This window comes from Bufo gargarizans, chromosome 10 (genome assembly GCF_014858855.1).
Source record: "Bufo gargarizans isolate SCDJY-AF-19 chromosome 10, ASM1485885v1, whole genome shotgun sequence".
NCBI lineage: Eukaryota > Metazoa > Chordata > Amphibia > Anura > Bufonidae > Bufo > Bufo gargarizans.
This window is the reverse complement of record NC_058089.1, coordinates 100,225,249-100,251,342: the sequence shown is the minus strand read 5'-3', so window position 1 is coordinate 100,251,342 and position 26,094 is coordinate 100,225,249. Positions and strand designations below refer to the sequence as shown.

The 26,094-nt window shown below is 42.9% G+C and overlaps 1 protein-coding gene across 4 annotated transcripts in view; it reads right to left on the bottom strand.

Moving 5' to 3' along the window:
- The window catches only part of LOC122920239 (c-Maf inducing protein), a 162,309-nt gene that overhangs the window by 60,783 nt on the left and 75,432 nt on the right, over positions 1 to 26,094 (bottom strand). For all 4 annotated transcript variants that reach the window (XM_044269580.1, XM_044269581.1, XM_044269582.1 and 1 more), the window contains exons 3-5: positions 23,628 to 23,678; positions 3,482 to 3,643; positions 1,488 to 1,529 (exon numbers count right to left, since the gene is read on the bottom strand). In XM_044269580.1, coding sequence (XP_044125515.1) covers positions 1,488 to 1,529; positions 3,482 to 3,643; positions 23,628 to 23,678 — 255 coding nt within the window. The remainder of the gene's footprint in view (positions 1 to 1,487; positions 1,530 to 3,481; positions 3,644 to 23,627; positions 23,679 to 26,094) is intronic.

Genomic DNA, 26,094 nt, shown 5'->3' with positions numbered 1-26,094 from the left:
TTTGTCCCCATTCATTGTCAATTAGGACAAAATGTAACTGAACAGTTCTCATACCGGAGAGCAAACGGCATGACCCACAATGCAAGTCAATGGTGATGGATCCGTTTTCTCTGACCCAATAGAAAACGAATCCGTCCCCCATTGGAGTTCATGACGGATCCGTCTTGTCTATGTTAAAGATAATACAACTGGATCCGTTCATAACGGGTGCAGATGGTTGTATTATCAGTAACAGAATCGTTTTTTTGCTGAACCCTGCTGGATACAGCAAAACGCTAGTGTGAAAGTAGCCTTAAAGTCTACTCCAGAGTGAGCCCAACGGCTGATTCACAAGGCTGTGTTCGGTTTGGGAAACGCAGCCCCTGTTCCTATCCGATTGTGGGTCTGTTGTATGGAATCACATGGTTGATGAGAGTACAGTACAATAGACCTACGATCAGATAGGAAGTGACTGTATCATAAATCACTATGAAGCAGTCCATTTGGGTCAGGGGAGCCGCGGTCGGTATGGCAGATGTAGGTGGCGTTTCACAGACGGAGCACAGTTCTATGATTTAGGCCTAAATGTAACTGCTGGGACCCTGGTGAATAGTCTCATCTAAACTGAATTAGTTGCCGAAATTGGAAGCCTGCTCTACTTTTATACGACAGCTGAAGAAACTGGCATTATCATCGTTCCAGAGGACAATGCGGCATCGCAGATCCTGAGATTTTATCTAAACAGAAATCATATTCATGGTTGAGCAGCATTTAACACCGACGCTTCAGTCTTCGCACTGGACTGGCTCTCTAGAAATTATGGTGTTTTTCCATTTTCCATTACCCGTTTCAGCAGCAGACGGTACTTTACAAGCGCAGGGGTTTGTTTATTTCTTGTGTCTTTTAAACAACTGTCAAACTTTCAGAAAATTCAGGTCACCTAATTATCCCATAACCAAGCAACCAAACGTGGTTATGTAAATACAAGGGAAGGTCACAGCTACTCGTCTCGCCTTCGTTAGAATGCTGTCCTATTGCTAGAAGTAACAATGCAGTCTCGCTGGAGGACGGGGCTGAGTGGCTTGTTCTGGACAACCTACTCTGAGATCTAGTAAACCTTTTAATTAACAAAATAAAACAAACCCCTCTCCAAAAATTCATATTTCATTTAAAGGCGTTCTTTAATTTTCATTTCATGATGGTGGGATTTGACCTCCGAAATCAGTACCATAAAGGAGATATGGCACAAAGTCCCCTTCACAGTTTATCCCAGCACGGAGGATCATCCAGACAAGATGCCGATCCTGGTCCCTCCATTGTGCCCAATAAATTGAACAACAATAGCCTTCCTTAAAGGGGTTTTCTAGGTCCCTGATATTGATGATCTATCCCGGCAGTCTAAAGACGGTTTAACGCTGTGTGTAAAGTGAAATACTGCAATCGCCAACCCCATAGACACACTAGCACGAAGAAGGCACAAATATTGGTATAGAAGTGTCTGCACTTACCACAATTATGCTTTCATGCTCCTGAGTGGTTAGGTTAATGTTCTGCAGGAATAAATCATCAACAATTATCTCTTTGAAAACACCACAGGAAACACATCACAGGTGAAAGACGGACATGGAAAAGTGTTCAAATCATCAGTCATGTGGGGTAAGAAGGGCAATTCCACCCTAAATAAACTCATACTGCATTAGAGGTTAGGGATCCTATGTGTAAAAAGGCAATAGAAGACAACCATGAATGTCGAGAGGCTCGCCCATTCAATCAGAGATTCTTCATGTTTATAGAACATTATGAAGTATTTTTGTGAAAAGTACTCTCCCTACAAGGCAAAAAAAACAAGCTTTACACTGAAACCAATCTATCCGATCTATGTGCCTGGATCACCAGGATCCTGTCAGTGCAATCAGCATGGAGTGGTATCGCAGTGAGCAGCCCAAAATGCAGATACATGCCTATGTAAGGTAGATATTAGACTGCATAGAGAAGTGTGGGCCAAATACCCTCTGCATTTGAGGGCACCGTGCAGCCTAAGCGCCAGCAAAAGCCAACTAGACAGCGCACTGTGCCAAGAATTGCAAGAGTCTTCTGCTTCATCATTAACAAGGAATGTGGCAAATATGGCCATATAAACAAGCCTTTACTGTGTGTGTATGCCAAGCCCTCATCCTGTGTCTAGCTGAACATAGTATGCCCGATAGTGGATTTAGGCGACATCTTGATGTCCCCTGAATGTGGTGGTGGACCACATCTGGCAAAGAGGTGATCTTATTTGATATTCCAACTTCTGGTGCCAAAAACAATGGGTTTTAACTAATGGAAATCTGTTCCAGAGTTCCAAATGCAAGAAACCAAACATTCATAATACTGGGGACCTAAAGACCAATTTTGTAGTCGATGGAGAGAAAACGCAGGGTGTCATAAAACATCTTGTATTCAGCACACAAGTCTGCGAGGCTCTGAATTCATCAAAACCATACGTTGATACTCAGACAGGTCCTTTCCTAAGGGGAACTATTCTAACATGAGATTTGGAAATTGCAATTTCCTCAATATTTTCAAAAAGAATCCCTAAAGGTAACTCTACAATTTAATTATCCCCGACCACCCCTCCATGAACATTCCTAAAGCATCTGGACTGTGACTAATCTGCAGGATGAGAATAATCTCTGCCTTTCTGAAAAATGACTTAATGCTTGATATTAATTGTTGTTCCAGCCTTCTGCCATCGAGTGTGAACGGAAGAGACTGAAGTGTTTACAGTTAGCATGAAAATCGTTGGATTTCCAACTAGTCCCAGATGGAGAACAGAAAAACAAATTGTTCCTTTCTTTGGACACATCATTGTGTACAAAATTAATTGTGCCAAAGCATATTAAAATGTTGCTTCCTCGATGGAGAAAACTTTCTTTACATACAATGAACCAAGGACATTAATTTTACTGACAGCTTAATAGGAATGAGTCATCATATTATAAACAGGTTAAGGTCGCTGGTGGAACCCTACTGAGACTACCTGTTATATAGAGGAGGAGAAGCCGCTTATAACACATGCTCTTCGGGGTTTGGGCTAATTTGCATGTGACGCGATTTATATCTGGTTGAGTTGACGTGCAGAAAGTGATACAAAATTTGGGTGGAATATGTTCCTCAATCTTTACGGAGCCCATGATATCCTCTTATGGTAGGAATTTTCATTTGGTGGGAAATTGTGTGAATTTTGTTGGGAACCAATATCTATAAGGGGCCGGAAGATCCTCGGCAAAGCTCTTATGTCAGAGGATGTGTAGACTGGAAATTTTGGGATTTTCCTGTCCATTGCTCATTAATTTCTTAAAGAACTTAAACTTTTGATTTCCACCATCTGTCCATCTACAGATTACTGTGAACAGGACTGACACAGTTTGCCACAGCTAGCACATGGAATGATGACTTCTATCAATTTAGGCCCATTGTTATGAGTTAGGTAACTTGGTTACTGCTACTAAACACTTACCTCTGATAGTAGGTTGGAGACAATTTCTAGTGGTGCCTGGTGGATGGAGTCATCTTGCAATGGGGAGGTCAGTGCCATATCCACCAAGGACCTAATCTCCTTCAACACAACCTCCCAGCGATTTGGGTTACTCAAGACCTTTTTGTACTTGTAGATCTTTTTCTGTAAGAGAATATTGCACATTTGTTATATAGATAAAAATCTCATGATACGTCACATTTTCATATTGAGCGTCCATTCCTTTGAAGTTCATCAGAGTAGATATGGGTAGTAATAATTCCCAAGCGTTGAGCTTAGGCTAGTGCCTTCAGAAAGCACAGATATCACTTATTAAAAGGTTTGGACAGGATTAGAAGAACTTGGCTGCTTTCTTCCAGAAACGGTGTCTGGTATTGCAACTCAACCGCATGGAAGTGGATGGGGCAGAGCTGCAATACCGCACACAACCTGTGGACAGGCATGGAGCTATTCTTAGGAGAAAGCAGCCATGTTTTTCTAATCTTTAAATCTAACTTTGTTACATGTGCCTTGCAGGGAAACAACACCTACTGTTCCCCATTATCAAAATCAGGCTGCTTTCTACTGATAGGAGGTTCAAAAATGTCTGCCACGATCAGCACTTCTTGCTCACAATCTCCACACACTTTTATAAACTTTATACCTTAGGGTTCGTGCGTTGTATATATTCACCTTTTACAGTTTTACATAAAGACTTACTAATTCTGAGCAGTTTGTAGTATAGTCCAGAGCTGCTTTCACAATTCTGCAGGCTTCAGAGCCATAATCCTTTAGTCCTTTTCTGTTATTTTAATGTCCACATAGGATTGGCTCTGTTGATTTATAGTCTGGGAAATGCCATCTTTACACTAGGAACTATACCCAATCTGAGATAGGAAAAGCTGTCCCACTACAGACAGTATAGCTTAGTTAAGATGTTTCCAATGCCAATGAGCAGAATAGTGAATGCAGCCCTGGAATATATATATATATACACACACACACACACTACTACTATATACACATATATACACACACTGTAACTCACAATCCGTGCAAGATAAGTAACGTACTGTAATTATATATATATATATATATATATATATATATATATATATTTTACACACATACACACACAGTACAGACCAAAAGTTTGGACACCTTCTCATTCAAAGAGTTTCCTTTATTTTCATGACTATTAAAATTGTAGATTCACACTGAAGGCATCAAAACTATGAATTAACACATGTGGAATTATATACATAACAAAAAAGTGTGAAACAACTGAAAATATGTCATATTCTAGGTTCTTCAAAGTACCCACCTTTTGCTTTGATTACTGCTTTGCACACTCTTGGCATTCTCTTGATGAGCTTCAAGAGGTAGTCACCTGAAATGGTCTTCCAACAGTCTTGAAGGACTTCCCAGAGATGCTTAGCACTTGTTGGCCCTTTTGCCTTCACTCTGCGGTCCAGCTCACCCCAAACCATCTCGATTGGGTTCAGGTCCGGTGACTGTGGAGGCCAGGTCATCTGGCGCAGCACCCCATCACTCTCCTTCATGGTCAAATAGCCCTTACACAGCCTGGAGGTGTGTTTAGGGTCTTTGTGTGTTGAAAAATAAATGATGGTCCAACTAAACGCAAACCGGATGGAATAGCATGCCGCTGCAAGATGCTGTGGTAGCCATGCTGGTTCAGTATGCCTTCAATTTTGAATAAATCCCCAACAGTGTCACCAGCAAAGCACCCCCACACCATCACACCTCCTCCTCCATGCTTCACGGTGGGAACCAGGCATGTAGAGTCCATCCGTTCACCTTTTCTGCGTCGCACAAAGACACGGTGGTTGGAACCAAAGATCTCAAATTTGGACTCATCAGACCAAAGCACAGATTTCCACTGGTCTAATGTCCATTCCTTGTGTTCTTTAGCCCAAACAAGTCTCTTCTGCTTGTTGCCTGTCCTTAGCAGTGGTTTCCTAGCAGATATTCTACCATGAAGGCCTGATTCACACAGTCTCCTCTTAACAGTTGTTCTAGAGATGTGTCTGCTGCTAGAACTCTGTGTGGCATTGACCTGGTCTCTAATCTGAGCTGCTGTTAACCTGCGATTTCTGAGGCTGGTGACTCGGATCAACTTATCCTCCGCAGCAGAGGTGACTCTTGGTCTTCCTTTCCTGGGGCGGTCCGCATGTGACCCAGTTTCTTTGTAGCGCTTGATGGTTTTTGTGACTGCACTTGGGGACACTTTCAAAGTTTTCCCAATTTTTCGGACTGACTGACCGACATTTCTTAAAGTAATGATGGCCACTCGTTTTTCTTTACTTAGCTGCTTTTTTCTTGCCATAATACAAATTCTAACAGTCTATTCAGTAGGACTATTAGCTGTGTATCCACCTGACTTCTCCACAACGCAACTGATGGTCCCAACCCCATTTATAAGGCAAGAAATCCCACTTAATAAACCTGACAGGGCACACCTGTGAAGTGAAAACCATTTCAGGTGACTACCTCTTGAAGCTCATCAAGAGAATGCCAAGAGTGTGCAAAGCAGTAATCAAAGCAAAAGGTGGCTACTTTGAAGAACCTAGAATATGACATATTTTCAGTTGTTTCACACTTTTTTGTTATGTATATAATTCTACATGTGTTAATTCATAGTTTTGATGCCTTCAGTGTGAATCTACAATTTTCATAGTCATGAAAATAAAGAAAACTCTTTGAATGAGAAGGTGTGTCCAAACTTTTGGTCTGTACTGTATATATATATATATATATATATATATATATATATATATATATATTTATTTTTATTAATTTATTTATTTATATCTCTCACACACACCAAAATTGTGAATCTAAGGGGCATGTCAACCATAAAGCAATAACACCTCTGAGGCCAGTGATCAGCTGCAATGCTCGCGTGTCTACCATCAGTCCTGCAGCACAATAAAAATCAGTGTTTTCAATTAGAGTCCTTGTGCGCCTCTGCCGGATACAGCATGTGGTTTCAACTCAAAGAATGTGGATTTCTCTAAACATGTGGCCTAAAGAGGTTCTCGCCAAGAAGACAACCTCCTTAAGGAATACAGTAAATCAAAGGATACATCTTCGCAACCGGTTTATTTTTATTCTTCCATGAAAATAAAAAAAATTAAGCAACTTTGCAAAACACTTAAATTTTAAAAAAATTGCATTGTTTTGTTTCCACAGCTCTCATGCACATATACAGTATGCTTCTCCATGGTAACAAACAAACCCTGTATAGTCTTGTATTGAAGTCATGGTCCCTTCTATCGGTCTCCGACTTTTTTACTAACCTACTAAATATATGTTACATGTTGAGGACAGGCGGATGACTGACTGCAGGATCAGACTACACAAGGATTGTTTGTCGTCTGTTACCACGGAGATGCATAGGAGCTATAGAAACAGAATAATATTATTTTTTTAAGGAAGACCTCCTGCAAAGTCTTTTTTACATTCTAGATACACTGGATCGACAATGCAAAATAGAATGGTTCCAAGGGAGGACGCGCCCTTTAAATATTTCTGTTAGTGTGTTTCTTCCCAATGTACAGTCTTTTGAGGGTCTAGATTATCAAGCAGTTGTCTGCAAGGAACAAGAGCATAAAGAATCAGATCTACAGGAAAAGGGGTGATTTTAGAGCATGAAACCAAGTAAACTCGGATGAGCAATAGAAAGCATATTCCATGCTTCCATGGGAGACTATTTGGCATATAAATACCATTTATCAGATGTGACTGGCACATACATCCATGAAAAATACTTCTGGCACAATATAGATAAATAATAGTAATATATAAATGGAATCCGAGACGACGGGAGCACCCAAACTTTATTTTCATACTGTCAAGTTTCATGTTTAATGAGACCATTTATATTACTTTTTATATCGTTTCGATCATTACTCATGTTACTTTTAAATTTTCAGATTATTTTTGGACGGAAAACAAGAGTTCGCCGCCAGAATCAATTTATGTTAGTCAGAGGCATCTGACAGATGCCTAAATAAATGCATGCCGTTATCAAGTCATCGGAGCGTTTTATTTAGATTTTAGTTTTTTTCGTGGACTACGTGCATCACTGTATGGTGTCAAACAATGCAGGCGGAATGAGAACCTGTCCTACGGCAGACGATAATGTGATGAACGGTCTGGGATCAAGTAACTGATTCCCTTACGTCAACTGTGACAACAACCAGCATCGTCCGGGTGGTATGGTTTAATCGAAATGAACCTACCCAAGGTACCACCTGGAGTCCTGCAGGTTAACCTTGAGTCAAGTCCAGTTCTAAAGCCAGTCACATCCAATAGAGTCAGATACAGCTCTAAGAGATAGCAGGCGTCTATAGGAATCAACGGCACCTTCTTACTTCAATGGGCAGCTTGCATCACTTTATGGCCCCTGACGTGGCACATTTACTGTGCTGGCACACCCCGGTGATCGGCTGACCTCAGGGGAGCCTGAAATACAAGGAGCTGTCCAATAAGACCACCTAGTCAACTAAGCCCTATCACGATGCCTGGGCAATCAAGCCTGTAAAGAGTTAAGCAATGAATTCAGCTCTTCTGTAAACTATGGATCACTGCTGCCGATCGCCCACATTATGTCAAATATACCGTATAATATACCGTTCTACATTGAAAGCGACAATACCATGCTCTCCATAAAAATAACATGCTTTGCCGCCATCCAAGCTGCTAGAATAAACCACATTATCTAGGAGGAAAGTTAAAATAGAAAAGGATGCTCAGCTAGCAAGATGACAAGCCCGTACAGCATCAGTCATGTAAGCATGGTTACGGAATCGCCTCCTGTGGCAGCAAACTGGTTAAAAATGCCCAAGCCGAATCCCATCCTTACCAGGCAGGCTCTTTCCGGGTGCTGAAATGCAGGAGACAGCTGATGGTTTCTGGATTTACGTTATTCCCTGCTTTCCAGGCAATGACTTGGGACCAACAAAGACTCCCTATTTCCAATCAGCAGGACAAAAGAAATGCCGCTCTCCGGTGTCACCCTAAAATATCTGATCACTGCTGGTATATCTGCATCTTATAAAACGGCTCCGCTGGTTTCATTGGTTGCTGCTGTCGCTGCCATCACACGCAGAGGCGCGTGACAAGGAGAGTAAATACTTATTTCTATCATTTCTGAGCCCTTGCCTGAAAATCATACAACTAGGGAAATAATCACCCATGTCTGTGGATGGATGGATAGATAGATAGAGTAGGTGGATGGATGGAGAGAGAGAGTGATAGATGATCAAGAGACCGCTATGAGGTATAGATAGATATGAGATAGATAGATCGAGTAGGTGGATGGATGGAGAGAAAGATACAGATATAGATAGATCACTTCTTAAAGGGCATCTGTCAGCAGTTTTGTACCTATGACACTGGATGACCTGTTACTTGTGCTCCTGGCAGCTGAAGGCATCTGTGTTGGTCCCATGTTCATATTTGATCACACATCCATCATGGTTATAGTATCACATTTTTATTAAACATATATTGCAGACATGATTGGCATACACAAATAAATAAGGTTAAAAACACCAACATAGGAGGTGGTGACCACACGGCAGGATAAATACAGTAAAGTACAAAAAGTATTTTTAGGGAGGTACTATAAAGTGCAGATTCAAGAGTACATAAATAAGTATTAGGGTCCATTAACACGTCCGTTGTTTCTTTCCTGATCTGTTCCGTTTTTTGCAGAACAGATCTGGACCAGTTCTGCACCTATTCATTTTCAATGGGTCCTAAAAAAAAATAAAAAATCTGACATTGTGCTGTCCGATTTTTTTCAGGACCCATTGAAAATGAATGGGTTCAGATCTGGTCCAGATCTGTTCCGCAAAAAACGGAACAGATCAGGAAAGAAACAACGGACGTGTGAATGGACCCTTAGGCTACTTTCACACTCGCGTTTTGTGCAGATCCGTCATGGACAGATCCGTTCAGATAATACAGCCGTCTGCATCCGTTCAGAATGGATCAGTTTGTATTATCTGTAACATCGCCAAAACGGATCAGTCTTGAACACCATTGAAAGTCAATGGCGGACGGATCCGTTTTCTGTTGTGCCAGATTGCGTCAGTGAAAACGGATCCGTCCCCATTGACTTAGATTGTGTGTCAGGACGGATCCGTTTGGCTCAGTTTCGTCAGGCAGACACCAAAACGCTGCAGACAGCCTTTTGGTGTCCCTCTCCAAAGCGGAATGGAGACGGAACGGAGGCAAACTGATGCACTCTGAGCGGATCCTTTTCTATTCAGAATGCATTTGGGCAAGACCGCTTGTGAGAGCCCTGAACGGATCTCACAAACGGATAGCCAAAACGCAAGTGTGAAAGTAGCCTTATACACACAGCCTAATGGTATGGCTATAAATAGTACAGATCAAATAACATGTAAAAAATAAGCGATGCAGTATAATACAAAGTATATAAGCAGATATCTATATAGTACCAACCAGCCTCAGGTCAGACCACCAGCACGCCCCGAAGCGCGTTTCTCCGTCAGCTTTATAGTACCTCCCTAAAAATACTTTTTGCACTTTACTGCATTTATCCTGCCGTGTGGTCACCCCCTCTATGTTGGTGTTTTTAACCTTTTTAGTTTATTTGTGTATGCCAATCATGTCTGCAATATATGTTTAATAGAAAATGTATACTATACCCATGACGGATGTGTGATTAGCTTGTTACTTATTATTGAACAACACAGACTTCTATCTGTGTTCTATTCTATGGTGTATAGGAGTTGATTATAGGTGGGGATATAGGTTTGGTGTCCATGATCATGTGTGTCCACATTGCTGAGAAAAATTGAGTTTTAATATATGCAAATGAGCCTTTAGGAGCAACGGGGGCGTTACCGTTACACCTCGAGGCTCAGCTCTCCTTGCAACTGCATTCCCCTTTGCACTTTGTTGGATAGGGCCAGGCAGTGTAAATGTGATGACACCTGGTCCCGTCAATGAAAAAGCAGAGGACGCAGCAGTTGTAGAGAGAGCAGAGCCTCTAGGTGTAATGGTAACGCCCCCGTTGCTCCTAGAGGCTCATTTGCATATATTACAACTCCATTTTTCTCAGCATTGCGGACACATATGAACATGGGACCAACACAGATGTCTGCAACTGCCATTTTGATGGGGACAAATCTGCTGACAGATGCCGTTGAAGAGATGTCATGTATGGTCACCCGCTTTATCAGAAATACCCGAATAACATTTTTAAAGAGCCGCCAGAAGAGAAAAAGACTAGACTTTCTTTTTGCAAGTGATTTTAGGACACACTTGATTTCATGCACGTACGCTGAGAAGATTGTCTAGAATGACGGAGCTACAGAGTATGTACATCACCTGTTGCTATGCCAGAGGATTAATGTAGTGAACACAAGTCTGGTTGCGTCATGGATGCCTTCACAGATATGTATCTACAGTACAAAACTGAGAACCCCCCTCAGGTAATAAGTCATCTATTCCCTGACCAGCCGCACATATAAAAAAAACACACATGGATCTGCCATGATTTGACCGTGCAATACACAGGATCACATAGAACAATCTCTACATGTCACAGACACGTCAGATGGTACCAGTGAAGGTGTCCACCACCTATTGCTCAAATGAAGTCTCTTCTGAGAGACACTAAAGGGCGACAGACTCCGATAGGTGTGCAGTCTTTTTATTTTAGCAACAGGTGGGGGTCTTAGTCGAACTTTACTTTGGTCGGGGTCCAGGCACCAAAACAAAGAGTCAGAGTCATCAAGTGAAGTCAGAAGATCATGGTGGTCAGAGGGGCTCTCAGTGCCCGGACTCTATTAACACCTTCTGACATGTCTCTCTGCACATTTACTTTTCAAAAGTATTAAAGGGCATCTGTCAGCAGCTTTGTCCCTATGACACTGGTTGACCTGTTACATGTGCACTTGGCAGCTGAAGGCATCTGTGTTGGTCCCATGTTCATATGTGTCCGCATTGCTGAGAAAAATGATGTTTTAGCATGTGCAAATGAGCCTCTAGGAGCAATGGGGGCGTTGCCTTTACACTTAGAGGCAACTAGCTTACCCTCTGCACTTTCATTGGACAGCACCAGCCAATATAAACGTGATCACTCCTGCCCTGACTCTTCCTAAAGTCTCACTGAAGTGCACGGCGCAGAGCATCTTGCGCAGGAGCGGTACAGGAAAGAGGCTCACAGTGCAGAAGAGAACTGCTGGCGAGCCTCTTTACTGTGACGGATACTGAAGCACATGGCACAGTGCGAAACTTTAGGAGAAGTCAGGGCCAGGCGTGATCACGTTTATACTGCCTGGCCCTGTCAATCAAAGTGGAGAGGGCGCAGCAGTTGCATAAAGGGCTAAGCTTCTAAGTGTAATGGTAACGCCCCCATTGCTCTTAGGGCTCTTTCACACTTGCGTTGTCCGGATCCGTCATGTACTCCACTTGCCGGAATTACACGCCGGATACGGAAAAACGCAAGTGAACTGAAAGCATTTGAAGACGGATCCGTCTTCAAAATGCGTTCAGTGTTACTATGGCAGCCAGGACGCTATTAAAGTCCTGGTTGCCATAGTAGGAGCGGGGAGCGGTATACTTACAGTCCGTGCGGCTCCCGGGGCGCTCCAGAATGACGTCAGAGCGCCCCATGCGCATGGATGACGTGCCATGCGATCACGTCATCCATGCACGTGGGGCGCCCTGACGTCACTCTGGAGCGCCCCGGGAGCCGCACGGACGGTAAGTATACTGCTCCCCCGCTCCCCACCACACTTTACCATGGCTGCCGGGACTTTAGCGTCCTGGCAGCCATGGTAACCATTCAGAAAAAGCTAAATGTCGGATCCGGCAATGCGCCGAAACGACGTTTAGCTTAATGCCGGATCCGGATCAATGCCTTTCAATGGGCATTAATTCCGGATCCGGCCTTGCGGCAAGTCTTCAGGATTTTTGGCCGGAGCAAAAAGCGCAGCATGCTGCGGTATTTTCTCCGGCCAAAAAACGTTCCGGTCCGGAACTGAAGACATCCTGATGCATCCTGAACGGATTTTTCTCCATTCAGAATGCATTAGGATAATCCTGATCAGGATTCTTCCGGCATAGAGCCCCGACGACGGAACTCTATGCCGGAAGACAAGAACGCAAGTGTGAAAGAGCCCTAAGAGGCACATTTTCAAATATTAGTAAAACATAATTTTCCTTAGCAATGCGGGCACATATGAATATGGGACCTACACAGATGCCTTCAGCTGCCAAATGCACATGTAACAGGTCAGCCGGTTTCATTGGGACAAATCTGCTGACAAATGCTCTTTAAACATGACTGTCCATTCACCTTTACCCAAAACTGGACCAACGAGAGATTTGCCAGTAGAAAGACTATTCACCCACCCCAAAAAAATATAATATTATAAAATTCTCATTAGGAAAATTATTAAAAAACTAGTCAGATTAAAGAAGAACTTTAACATCTATGGCCAGAAGTCTTAGGACTATTGACAGGATATTGTTTGCAGAACCCTAGTAGACATCTGGCCAGATAATGATTCGTCTGGGCCCATATAAATATCAATCCTTCCCCTTTATTACAAATCTGACTTCCATCCCTTTGTATTTAAGGCCTTCAGCACATGCACGTAGCCATTAGTTACAGAGATGAATGCTTGGTCTGGCACATGACCACAGGCCTAGGTTCTAGGATTACAATAGCTTGAGGAGCACATGCAGCTGGGAGTGATTTGTGCATGAAAAACAACAGCCGTGCGCCCTTACTAAATGGTGATCGAGTCTGGAATGGATTCAGCGTTGCTTCTAAACTACAGCTTGTCATTTTGCATCAGGAAACATCTCTGTTGTGCTGTTACAATATAAGGAACACTTTTGAGTCTTAGTGTTTGTAAAGGGGTTGTGCCACCATTAAGTGTTATTTTACTACAATGCATCATGAAAAACTTCAGTTTCATTTGTAATTTACTTTCTGTTACCAAAATGCTCCAGTTGTGAGATATTCTAATTTACTTTCACTATAACGGTGCCCCCTGGTGTTTATTCTGTATAGTAATGTGCACGTTCATCTACTGAGGTGGTCACACATGCTCATTTCCATGATTCCATCCTTCAACTGCCAACGGCCATATCTACTGTTAGAAGTGCTGACTGCTACAGAGAGCAAGGAGACACCCCCTGAGCAAAGGCAAACACTCTGAGCTGCGATAGGGAGACAACTGTAGAAGAAAAGACAACCCCCCTGAGCTGTGATAGGGAGAGAGCTGCAGCAGAAAAGACAACCCCCCTGAGCTGTGATAGGGAGAGAGCTACAGCAGAATGGACACGCCTCCTGAGCTGTGATAGGGAGAGAGCTGCAGCAGAAAACAAGCTCCCTCTGAGCTATCAGCTTGAAAAATAAATCTAGCAGAACAAATAGAGCAATGAAGGGTAAATCTCTGGATCCACGTGAAGTACAGGGCTGGTGTTAGCTCTGTTAGACATTGTTGTGTACTATATAATGTCCGATTTTCATTTATTAGATCAAACCATAGCATAACCGCTTTAAAGTCATGTACTTGCAGAAATTAAAGGGATTTTGTCACCAAGTTTGGGCTGTAGAGCTGCGGACATGCACGGCTAGATCGCCGCTAGCATGTCCGCAATATATCTGTCCTATAGGGCTGTGTGCTTTTAATTTCTTTAAAAAAGGATTTTATAGATATGTAAATTAGTCTTGTATGTGTCCAAGGGGCTGTACTAACCTTCCTGGAGCCCAGCCATGCCCGCCTGTGAAGGAGCCCAGCACCGCCTATGTCCTCCGAATCTCCTCCTTTCATCAACTATAGATTGCCGTAATCTCGCGATGCGCGAGCTCGCGCAGTTCTTTCCCTGAGGCTGATGCCAGCACAGGGAAGGAACATTATACCGAGCTCGCGCATCGCGAGATTACGGCAATCTATAGTTGATGAAAGGAGGAGATTCGGAGGACATAGGCGGTGCTGGGCTCCTTCACAGGCGGGCATGGCTGGGCTCCAGGAAGGTTAGTACAGCCCCTTGGACACATACAAGACTAATTTACATATCTATAAAATCCTTTTTTAAAGAAATTAAAAGCACACAGCCCTATAGGACAGATATATTGCGGACATGCTAGCGGCGATCTAGCCGTGCATGTCCGCAGCTCTACAGCCCAAAACTTGGTGACAGAATCCCTTTAAATATTATTGGTATTGGGGTCAAGTGTATGTTTCCTTTTAACTCTTTTTATTAAGTAGGTATTTGTTGAATTAACTAACATAAGACAGGGCCAAGCGATGACATCACAGTGCAATGGCCGGGGGCTCATAGTGAAATACCTTTGGGACCACTCATGGACTTATGAACAGTAAGCATTCTGTAGACATATCACTATTGTACATATAGAGAAGACCCAGTGCTGTACAGTGCAGCACAGTTCAGACGGCCAGAGTGTGTAATTTGGAGCATAGTACACAGGATCATTGGCAACAGAGGGTATTCTAGATGTGAAGAATACTATGCAGCACCTGGTCCTATACTCAGGATTACACCACAGAACAGTGCCACGTAATATCATTTGACCCAAAGTAACCACAAAAGGACCACCAGGAGATACATTGGCTTCAACTTTTGTGTGATCTAAGACAAGACGACACAGCGCCCTGATCAATGAACATTGGAGTCTCAGGACAATTTTGTGGGCATTGCCCATCTGAGTCTTCAACTAACAAGCTCCAAGGTACAAAGTGCAGTCTAGTCGTAGGACAAATTGGCCTTCAACAACTATGGAGGCATCTTCTGACATAGTCTCATAGTTTGGCATTGATGAGCCACATAACCGAAGTCACTGCCTTGTAATAGAATACGGTAAGCTACAAATTCATCAACACAGATTCAGTTATGAAACCTCTTCAAAAGACCACTCCTTTGAGAAGACTACCCTTAGTCAGACCAGATTTCCCATGGCAGAGTTTCTGATTCCTCACATATTATGCCCATTAGCCATGTTCTTTGAGAAAATCATTTCCTTTAATATAATTATGGGTGGTAGTCTCAGAGATTTTATGGCAAATTGATAGCTGTGGCAGTGCCAGTAGGACTTCAAGACGTGGAATGTTATTTTCATAATAGGGGTCTTGTCAATAGTGCCCATGCCCAGATGTAAGTTCTTATTCTGAGCTCTTAATATCTCCTGCTCTTCATGTGTTTCTTCAGCTAATGTAGTTCTGAGACCAAGACTTCTGGTCATACGCCAGACCAAACCTTAATCTGTGTAACTAAACCTTTATTCTGCAGCTGCAAAGAAAGCAAAGTTGTTCCAAGTGTGGACATTGTAGAACATAGCATTTGCTAATTCACTTACGATCATAATTAGTGAGGTCTACTGGGGAAAAGATGGCTGGCAAAGTGTAAGCAATAATTGTCCAACGCTCTTCATGTACTATAGCCGTGGAGGTTTCTAGTGCTCAAGTAACAATTGACCAATTCATTTTAAATTTACATTAGTTACAGAAGCAACAGGACAGAGGAACCTGGATAATAAACATTGCAAACATATCCACCAAGAAACACAACAGCCAAAGACATGATAGCTGTGGAACCCCTAAAAAGTCCTACAAGAGAAGAAAATCTTCTCTTATCAAGTCTGGCTAGAAGATTTAAATGATCCTACCATATCTATCCTACAAAAAATTAAACAATTCACTGCACACTGGAAAAAAATCCATACTACGTTGTTAATATTTGGTCTACTTATGGAGACAAATGCTCATGATTATGCAGATCCATGTAATAATAGGAACAAGATTTCTAACTTTGGTTGATACTAGAATAATACTGTAGTTACTTTCTCATTAATATCTCCATATTTGTGGTTATTCCATATCAGCTCACCATTTATAAAGCCAAGGTGGGTGACCAGTTATACAGCTACTTCTTCAGCCTTTATGGTCTTCAGAAATTTATAGTTGTTAAAGAGGTGGTCTAGAGGATATAATATAAATTATTACTTCAACTCACCAATCCTCTGCCACTGCCATCACTGCACTTCTCTTGTCCCTAAGTAGTCCCAACTTCCTGGTGCCTCTTGACACACCACTACCACCATCATCTCTCCCAGGAATTAGCCAAGTGAAGGACTAGAAAAACTATTAGAACAACAGTATTGGGGGAATATTGGAGAATATTTGAGGGGGGGGGGGGAATTAATTCCCCACACGGTTCTGCAGCTTTTGATGGCAACTGCCAGCTATCTTTTGACTGCATGGTCACCTTTTCTCCCAAGCAATAATTCAGGGGAGATGAGCAGCACTTTAAGACAAGTTCAGTAGCTTGATGACTTTTGTTAGAGTACAAGAAGATCATTTAAAAGAAAGTGGCCATCTTCATGAGGTCATATCACACAAAAGAATATTCCAAGCCAGGCATCACTCACAAACTAGCTGTCAGCTCACCTCATCACTTTGTCCGCTTCTCTGAACTGTCTTCAAAACCTCAGATTAATTGTGCTGACAACGTACAAGTATTTTGGCGGCTACTTGAATGTCGCTATTTATATTACTTTGAGAGGCATTACCTTCAAAAAAATGTATCCACTTCATTAAGGCACTTTTATGGGTGGACACATTACAACTAGTTCACTCCTGGACCCAAGTAGATGGGTCGACAGTCTAACGTATAGGTCTCCCGACTGGTTTGAACTTTAACACCTGATCCTTCTGTTCTCTCAGGAGAGGTTGTCTAGTAGCAGCTTTCTCCTTTTTCCCCATAAAAAACATATGCACATTTAAAATGGCCAAACCAGGCATGAATATATTTAGGGAAGTCAGGAGAAGTAACAGACGGCCAAATGAGCGTTTGACCATCAGCTAATGAAGGTGTGCCTATAGGCTTAAATTATAGTTAAAGGGGTTCTCCGGGAAGTAAGAAAATGAAAATACTTAAATATTACTTCATTATAAATATATGACTAAAAACCTTTTATTAGTTATAATGGCTCGTTTTGTCCGGAGAGCAATCATTAGGAAAAAATGGCCGCCATCCTACTAGTCTACACAAAGCCTGTCCTATTTACACAGGAGGACAAGTTTAAGAGCTGCACCATTTCCTCTCTTACTTGTCAGGAATTATGATCCTGAATACAGTTTAATATGATCTTCAGATGAAGGAATGGAGGAATGGAGTTCATTAGGAGGCATGAAGTATAGAGAGGATAGTGGGGGTGTAGATAATGAGCAGCAGCACTTGTATGCAGTCTCCATTACCACAGTCTGTCCTGTCCGTCCTCTCTGTACTTCATGTCTCCTCGTGAACTCCATTCCCACAGATATTCAGCTGCAGATTTTATCTCTATTCAGGATCATAATCCCTGACAAGTAGAGCAGAGAGGAGGATGAGGCAGCTCTTTATCTCAGTGTAGTGACGTAACATAGAAACATAGAATGTGTCGGCAGATAAGAACCATTTGGCCCATCTAGTCTGCCCAATATACTGAATACTATGGATAGCCCCTGGCCCATCTTATATGAAGGATGGCCTTATGCCCATCCCATGCATGCTTAAACTCCTCCACTGTATTTGCAGCTACCACTTCTGCAGGAAGGCTATTCCATGCATCCACTACTCTCTCAGTAAAGTAATACTTCCTGATATTACTTTTAAACCTTTGCCCCTCTAATTTAAACTATGTCCTCTTGTAGCAGTTTTTCTTCTTTTAAATATTCTCTCCTCTTTTACCTTGTTGATTCCCTTTATGTATTTAGCAGTTTCTATCATATCCCCTCTGTCTCGTCTTTCTTCCAAGCTATACATGTTAAGGTCCTTTAATCTTTCCTGGTAAGTTTTATCCTGCAATCCATGTACCAGTTTAGTAGCTCTTCTCTGAACTCTCTCCAAAGTATCATAATCCTTCTGGAGATATGGTCTCCAGTACTGCGCACAATACTCTCACAATAGTAACTTGTCCTGCTGTGTGATTAGGACAGGTTTTGTGTGAACTAATGGAACAGCGGCCATTTTATTTCTCCTAATGATTGCTCACGAGACAAAATAAACCATTATAGCTAATGAAATGTATTTGGGAATATATTTATACTAAAGTAATATTCAAGTATTTAAATTTTCTTAATTCCCGGAGAACCCCTTTAAGGTTGAGCAGTGGTTTAATATTGATGATCTACTCTCAGGAAAGGTCATCAATATCAGTGGGGTGAGTGTCTGACTCCTGTCACCCCTGCCAATCAGCTGTTTGAAGAGGTGCGGGTGCCGGGAGTCCAACCTCCGCCGATCCGATATTGATGACCTATCCTGAGGATAGGCCATCAATATTAACCCACTGCACAATCCCTTCAACAGCTCCAGCTTCTTCTATAACAAGCATTTGAGCCTCAGATAGAAGAAGGGGGGGGGAATCAACATGGTTAATATTCTTGCCCCCTTCGGCACAGAAATGGTAGACACTTGTTTAGGCTGGTGGAAGCTGATGTTAGATTACTGGCAAGGTTAATGGGGTTTAGTAAGATTTACTATGTGTGATCAGCGTATGTCCATTCCACCATGTCTGGTACTACAGCTCACTCCTAGATACTTCCACCTGCAGACTGCTCATCGAAGATGGCAACTGGAGTCTCATATTTACTGCGTACATAACCATACACCAAATGAAGCCTCAAACCTTGCAACAGGTGAAGGCAAGAGCTGGGATGTACATAGTTTTTCTGACAGTGAAGAGTTACTGTTTCATACAAAAGGGTGAGGTGACAATTTTAGACTATGTTTCAGGACACAATGAGGTCTGATCTTGGCTTCTCGGAATCCAGAAATTGCTGATAATTACAGAGTCGAGGTGCAAAGGTTCATTAGCCGGTTCAAAACACCCATCTGAATAGAAATCAATATAATTACTTTACTAAATGATGCCTCGTTTTAGCTCCTACCTGACTCGAGATGGTACACAGCTGTCTGCAGTCTCCGGTGCTGGCGTACTATGAACATTTCCAGCAACGCACCATCTCAGGTGTTTGCGTTAGTAAAATATATGGAGACAGTCACTTTCCACTATTCAGCATAAGATTCCCGTAATCAACTCTTATTTTAACGGAACAAGCACACTGTAATCTGTGTCTCCCAGGTCCTAAAGATTCAGCAGGATTGCCAGATCACACTACGACGTGGCTGCGTTCATTGGGAACCACTGCAGGTGGCACTCTCATCAAGAGTCTCTTAAAGGAGATAGCTGTCAGCTTACAACCATTTCTCCTGAATCCATAAACGCGCGCCCAAGTTTTTCCAATGGGGAGACGGGAATAAGCTGCTGTCATAAGCGCATCCCCCGCAGTAACAAAGGTTTGGACATGTTAAAAGCCAAGACTCGGCTGACTTTTTTCTAATTGGTAGCATGCCCAGCTTTAATGAAGGCCAAACTTTAATTGTGTGCCACTACAGAGGGTACAGACAGGAGGTAGTCCCATAATAAATTAGTACAGAAGGACAGACGTCCCATTCTTAACAGCTTCTTGATGGGATGTTTGACAGAGCAACCATGGTGAAGCGCCATTGCCCCGTGAACAGGTTTTGCTCATTTAGGGGTTGATTCCCATACTAATAGTCTATGAAGTATTAGTAATATTAATGTCATATAATCATCCTACCTACTCATCGGTCAATAGTAGCCAGAAACTGGCTGACCCCTTTAAATACTATATATGGGGTCATTTATCAAGCTAAAGTAGAACTGGCTTAGTTGCCCATAGCAACCAATCAGATTTTACCTTTCATTTTCTAAAGTAGCTGTCCAAAATGAAAGGTGGAATCTGATTGGTTGCTATGGGCAACTAAGCCAGTTCTACTTTACACCAGTTTGATAAATGACCCCTATAGTCCAGTGTACGTACCCACATCTCCCAAATCATAAGGGTGTTGGGTCTTTCTGCTAGGATCCAATGTGATCCGGTCATTATGGTGACCATATCTGATACCAGTTGATGGCAGCACTCATTTTATATCTTTAACGTGACTGGATTCTATGTAGGACACCACTGGTTAGAAGTTTCGAGGCAACTGGACCAAGGCACTTAACATGAATGAAGTCACAGCTGTGTGACTGATGAGCCATTCAATGTATCTGAAAGGTTTTGCCCACACTGTAGTGACCACCCAGTGACTACTTTCTACATGAAAGAAATCCCTACGATCGTGGAATTGGTGCTATAACAGGACTCCGCCTCTTACAGGAATCCTTAATGGCCGCCATTGAAGTTATGATCAAGAAATGCAGTTAATCACCGGGGCATCGACGAACGAACATTTCATTCTGAAACCAGACACTACTATTATGATATCACTCCACCTCTCGTGTACACCACACGAGACAACATTCAAAGCCTCCTATGAACTTGTTGTGTAAGTTCTGAAATCAAGATCTGGTAGCATCAGTGCAACTGTTCCCACCATGGAAATTTCACGTGGATTCTGTCCTGTATACCAGGTCGAAGTCAGCATCAAATCTGCTTTCCATTGTTTTCAATGTGAAATCTCCGTCATGTACGGAAGTGGAAACCACGGCAGGTAGCCACCCGCAGGTGAGACCCTCTGAACTAGGATCCTCTGCATGACAAACTGCAAAACCACGGCAGAAATCCAAGGGCGAGCCACGAATTTCGGCTGCAGATTCTTTAGCAAATCAGATTTTTCAGCTAGATAATCTGCCAGGCTTAGACCCCACTGAGTGACCTACCAGTGAAACCAACTTTGCTACTCCTGACCATTTTGAATGCTATATGAAATCTGTATGCGGTGTGACACAGTGAGGGGAATGGTCTGGGAAAACACGTATTTTCCTCCCAGTGTGTGCTGCTGGGCTGATTTGCAGCCAGGTGAGGTCAAATACCGGACTGGATTTTAATTGCCGCTCCGGGTTTTTGGCAGCGTCTGGCTGTCCTTAAATAGGCAGCTGGGCTCAGCAGCAGGATCTCTGTGTTGGGATCTGAGGCTTGGTGCCAGTTTGGAGGGCTTAGACCCATGGGCAGAGGAAACAGGCCCCCTAAAGCCTGCCATGGACTGCTCGAGGCAGAACTGACATCAAGGTGACATGTCTTATATGAACTTTCCAATTTGTGTGAAGTAACACCAAGATCTACTTTCCATTGTGTGTGAAGTAAACACCAAGACTGCAAAGTAACGCATTGGTTTTACGTTAAGAACTTGTCTTTTGCCTCTGTACTGCGTCCGCTTACCCTATCTACCAGAGCAAAACCCTGCAGCAGAAATAATTTTCTTTGTTTGTAATGTCACAACCTATACTTTATATATCCTTTTATTATTTATGCTAAAAGATTTGAATGAGTTGCCAGGAATTTGCAAAGAAGGTCCAGCTGGGTGTTACCAGTTGGGGCTGTGCCCCTGCACAATCCGACACTGGCAGCACTGATTGGATAGCGTCAGACTGTGCAGGGTCACACACCCCTAACTGGTAACACCCAACTGGTATAAACTGCTAGTAATTCCTTCATAACTTTTAGCAGGAATAATAAAGGAATGGCACATCATAGAGCCATACGAATAGATGCTCCAGAATTGTTATTACCATGTGGATACAAGAAGTTAGGAAAACAGACATGTCAAGAGAGGTTATAGGTCCTTTTTCTATCTTGGTTTGACCTGGGAACCACCATAAGAATGTTGTTCAGAAGTGGAGTTCCCCTTTAAATCTATCCAAGTGGATCACAAACAAGTTTGATTTCTCTACAGAAACCCCTCCAAGCCAGTCTCATGGAAGCAATGAAGCGTCCCCGATGCCACACACACATTGCAGATTCTTCATTTTACTGCAGTTTCCTTCATACCTTGTGATTATACATAAACTACAGGTTTCTAAGCCAGAAAGAGCCAGGAGGTTTGGCAGCGCAGGGGGAACTTTAATGATAGTTTCTGAAGTTGCCTCAGAGAGTTTCTAATCCCAGGTCTTTGTTTTCTCAACCATTTCTACATAAATGTGGTACAAGATCATGAATATTTTCCATTTTCTAGGATATTGTTTTTTGTTTTTTTTTCATAGAAAAGCCACGGGAGATAACATGGGTGGGGTACATGAGACGATACCTCAGCAGTTCTCCTAAAGGTTGGCTGTGGTACTCTGCAAAGCATCCAAACCCACCTAGTAGTCCTTGGAGGTTCCTTTTACCACTGCACCAATGGTTGCGAAAGAGCTTTGTCGCTAGTACTTTCTATGGAGGTTTCCATCCCTCAAAATCTCAAACACCTAAGGGGTGTTGGGTATTGCGCAGACCACCCCAGCCTGCTCAATCACAAGAATCAGGGTCTCTCCGACCATCTGTGATGTTAACTTCTGACATGTCTATCTAATCAGAAGGTAAAATCAGGGGTAATTCTTCTCTAAAAGGGTTGTCCAAGATTTTTATACTGATGTCATGAATATCTAATCCTTGGGGTTCCGACTCCGGGTACCCTTGCCCATCATCCACGGTGCTCCGGTCTATCTCTAGGGCAGTGATGTCACGTTCATGGGCTCATCAACAACTCAGTCCCATTCAAGTAAAGGGAGCTGAGCTGCAATACCAGACACAGCCACTATACAATGTATAGCGCTGTGCTTGATAAGTTGCGAGATCGGCTGGCCATCTCGGAATCTGCTATTGATGACCTATCCTAAAGATGTCACAAATATAAAAATCTTGGAAAACCCTTTTAATAAAGCTATTGATGAGTAGCAGCTACAGAAACCTCAGTCGTTAGGTTATTTAACAATGTATGGGCCCCAGATGAAAGGATGTATCGGTAACGATGATCAGAAGATGGATTGAAAACTTTGAATGCAGTTCTGGATGGGATTGGAGTAAAAGACACGTAAAATGGTACAGGATAAGTAACAGTAAAATATGATGCATTCACACTGTGTCTGCAGTATATGTTGGAGGTACTGTATACTTTGAAAGGATTTTCTGATGTATTACTTGAATACGCCACTGTACAGGCATACCTCATGTGAAAAATGCATCCTTACGCTACATGAAGAAGTTATAAAATACTAATCACTATAAATAACCATTTATGATTTGCCAATTTAGACTGGTGCTTGAGGCAATAGAGTTTTACTCACCTTCCATTGCAAAGAATGGAACCACTGGTCTCTCAGATAACTGTTTGCAGCCTGGAAAGGAAGAACAAGGGAGGTAAGTACAAAACTGGAAATGCTGGATTCTAATGTCTCACAGTCATCTTTCGCAGCCACCAGAGAATCTGAAATTTCAGCAAATTTAAGAAAGATAAGAGAGGTTGTCCAGCGAATGATTCAGATCCTTGTAAATGATATAATGCATTAGAATGCAAACTGCTCCGTTTTGGACCGCTTGTGAGAGCCCTGAACAGATCTTACAAACGGAAGGCCAAAACGCGAGTGTGAAAGTAGACTTAGTCATACTTACCCTACCGATCATCCACCTGCCGATCCCCTGTCTCGACATGAAGAAAAATTAGCGCTTGGCCAATTACTGCGCTCAGCCAATCACCGGGTCACTGTTGTAGCCATTGATTGGCTGAGCAGTCATTTCCTGTGTGTCAAGAGGGACCTAGGAAGCAGAGAGAGCGGCGGGAGACCAGTAAAGTGAGTAGGACTTATTTTATGGTTTTACGTCCTTCGAGCCTTTTACATTTTTGTCTGGATAACCCCTTTAACAAGTTTAAAAAGACCCAATTAATAAGAAGGACCATTTCCATCTTTGCAACCATTATTCCAATGCATCTGAAATGTAAAAAAAATAGGAGCTATGCAAAGTCTCAGCTAAAACGCCTCATCGTTTGTGCCTACAGCTCTTCTGCTGATTTATGGGTCTCCATGGAAAGAGTCTGGGTCGGACTGGCCCACCAGAGAATCTTCTGGAGAGCCCAGGCTCTAATGCAATAGTGGGCCCCAAAGGTGCAAAGAAAAAATCCCATTTGGAGATAATCACCTACCACTATGGTCGGCTTTCTTTGATTCAAAAACCTATTCAACATTATTGATGATATAGGGGTTGAACTTCATGAAAAATTTCCTTTGGTGGGTCCAAGAAACCCCAGTTTGACACTGGACAGAGTATGAATCCAGGATTAGAAAAACATGGCTGCTCTCTAACTAGAACATTGCCTCACCTGTCCACTATTGTGTCTCAGACACATTCATGTTGGTGTAACTTAACTGCCATAACCCATGGACTAGTGTGGCTCTCTTCCTAGAGGAAAGACACCATTTTCTTCTAATTCTGGAGAACCTGCTTGAGATGTGTAGTTCGAGTGGGAGTTCACCCACAAGATGATATTCTCTGTCATAGTCAACAAGCCCACCTCCATCAGGTCACATTTAATTCCTGGAGTCTCCTCTCAGGTAAATATCAGCTCTTCCTGCTGTGGACATTAGTGGCCTCCGGGCAGACTTGGTGCGGTGTACCCATAACAATGGTTCTTTAGTATCTGCTTCCTGCAGTGCATGTCAATATTTGCTCCATGCTGGGTACACATTTAATCAGGGCAGCAAAGTCTCTTATTGAAAATGAACAATACCGCATTTTTTTTTTCTTCAGTGACAACAATTGTTGAGGTAACAGCATCTCAGATCCCAGGTTCACATTAGAGACCCAGTGTCCAAACGATAAGTAAACCTGCCGGTTTGCCAATGGGTGAGTTCGTTTTGCCTTTTCAACGTTCAATGCCTCTAGTGTCAAAGAATCAAAGTACTGCTGAGCCCTTAAAGGGGTTGTGCAAGAATGGAGGGGGTTGGCAAACCTCCCTGGCATTTTGCAGGACCTGCACAGGAAAGATGACCAAGGCTAGTTTCACATTGCAGAGGTTTGGACCAGGAATTGCCGGACGCTACCTGATGCCCGGGTTGCAGCCGGATCTCCACCAGTCCCCCATTATAAATAATAGGGCCAGACGGCAACGCGGTAGCTTCCGGCAATGCCGGTATGTAGAGAGATCCGGCAGGCTAATTCCTGCCAGAACTAAAAGCACTAGTGTCAAGTTAGTCTTACCTGCTTCCCAGTGCCCTGTTCCCTGCTCCTTCTCCTCCAGGCTAGTGATGCTCCGCAGGGCCCCATTAACAGTCAACATCTGGTTTGACATCGCCTCAGTCAATCACAGCCGAAGTCATGTCTGGCTCCCTTTGTGTCATGTGACCATTTGTCAAGACACAAAGGAAGAGCCTAGCGGAGCATCACAAGCCTGGAGAAGAAGGAGCTGGTAGAGCCAGTGCCAGGAAGCAAGTGTCACACACAGGGGGTGGGGTAGTGACCACTAAACGCCACTCTCACCCCTGTCCCTGCCTACTTGCCTCGCAAGTCCTAGCGACAAGGGACAACTGGTCGACAAACCCTTAACTAGGATAGCGCAGGGAAGACAAACACATAAAACAGAAAGGTCAAACATGCCGCGTCAAAACAGAGCAGAAAAGGTACCGGAGGAGCAAGCAGAGAATAGTCAGGACAAGCCGAAGTCAAACCAGGAGAGCACACCAAGACCAGAGGAGGAGACAGACGGGAAATCGGAAGCCAAGCAGGAACAAACAAACCAGGTGAGTATCATGCAGGAAG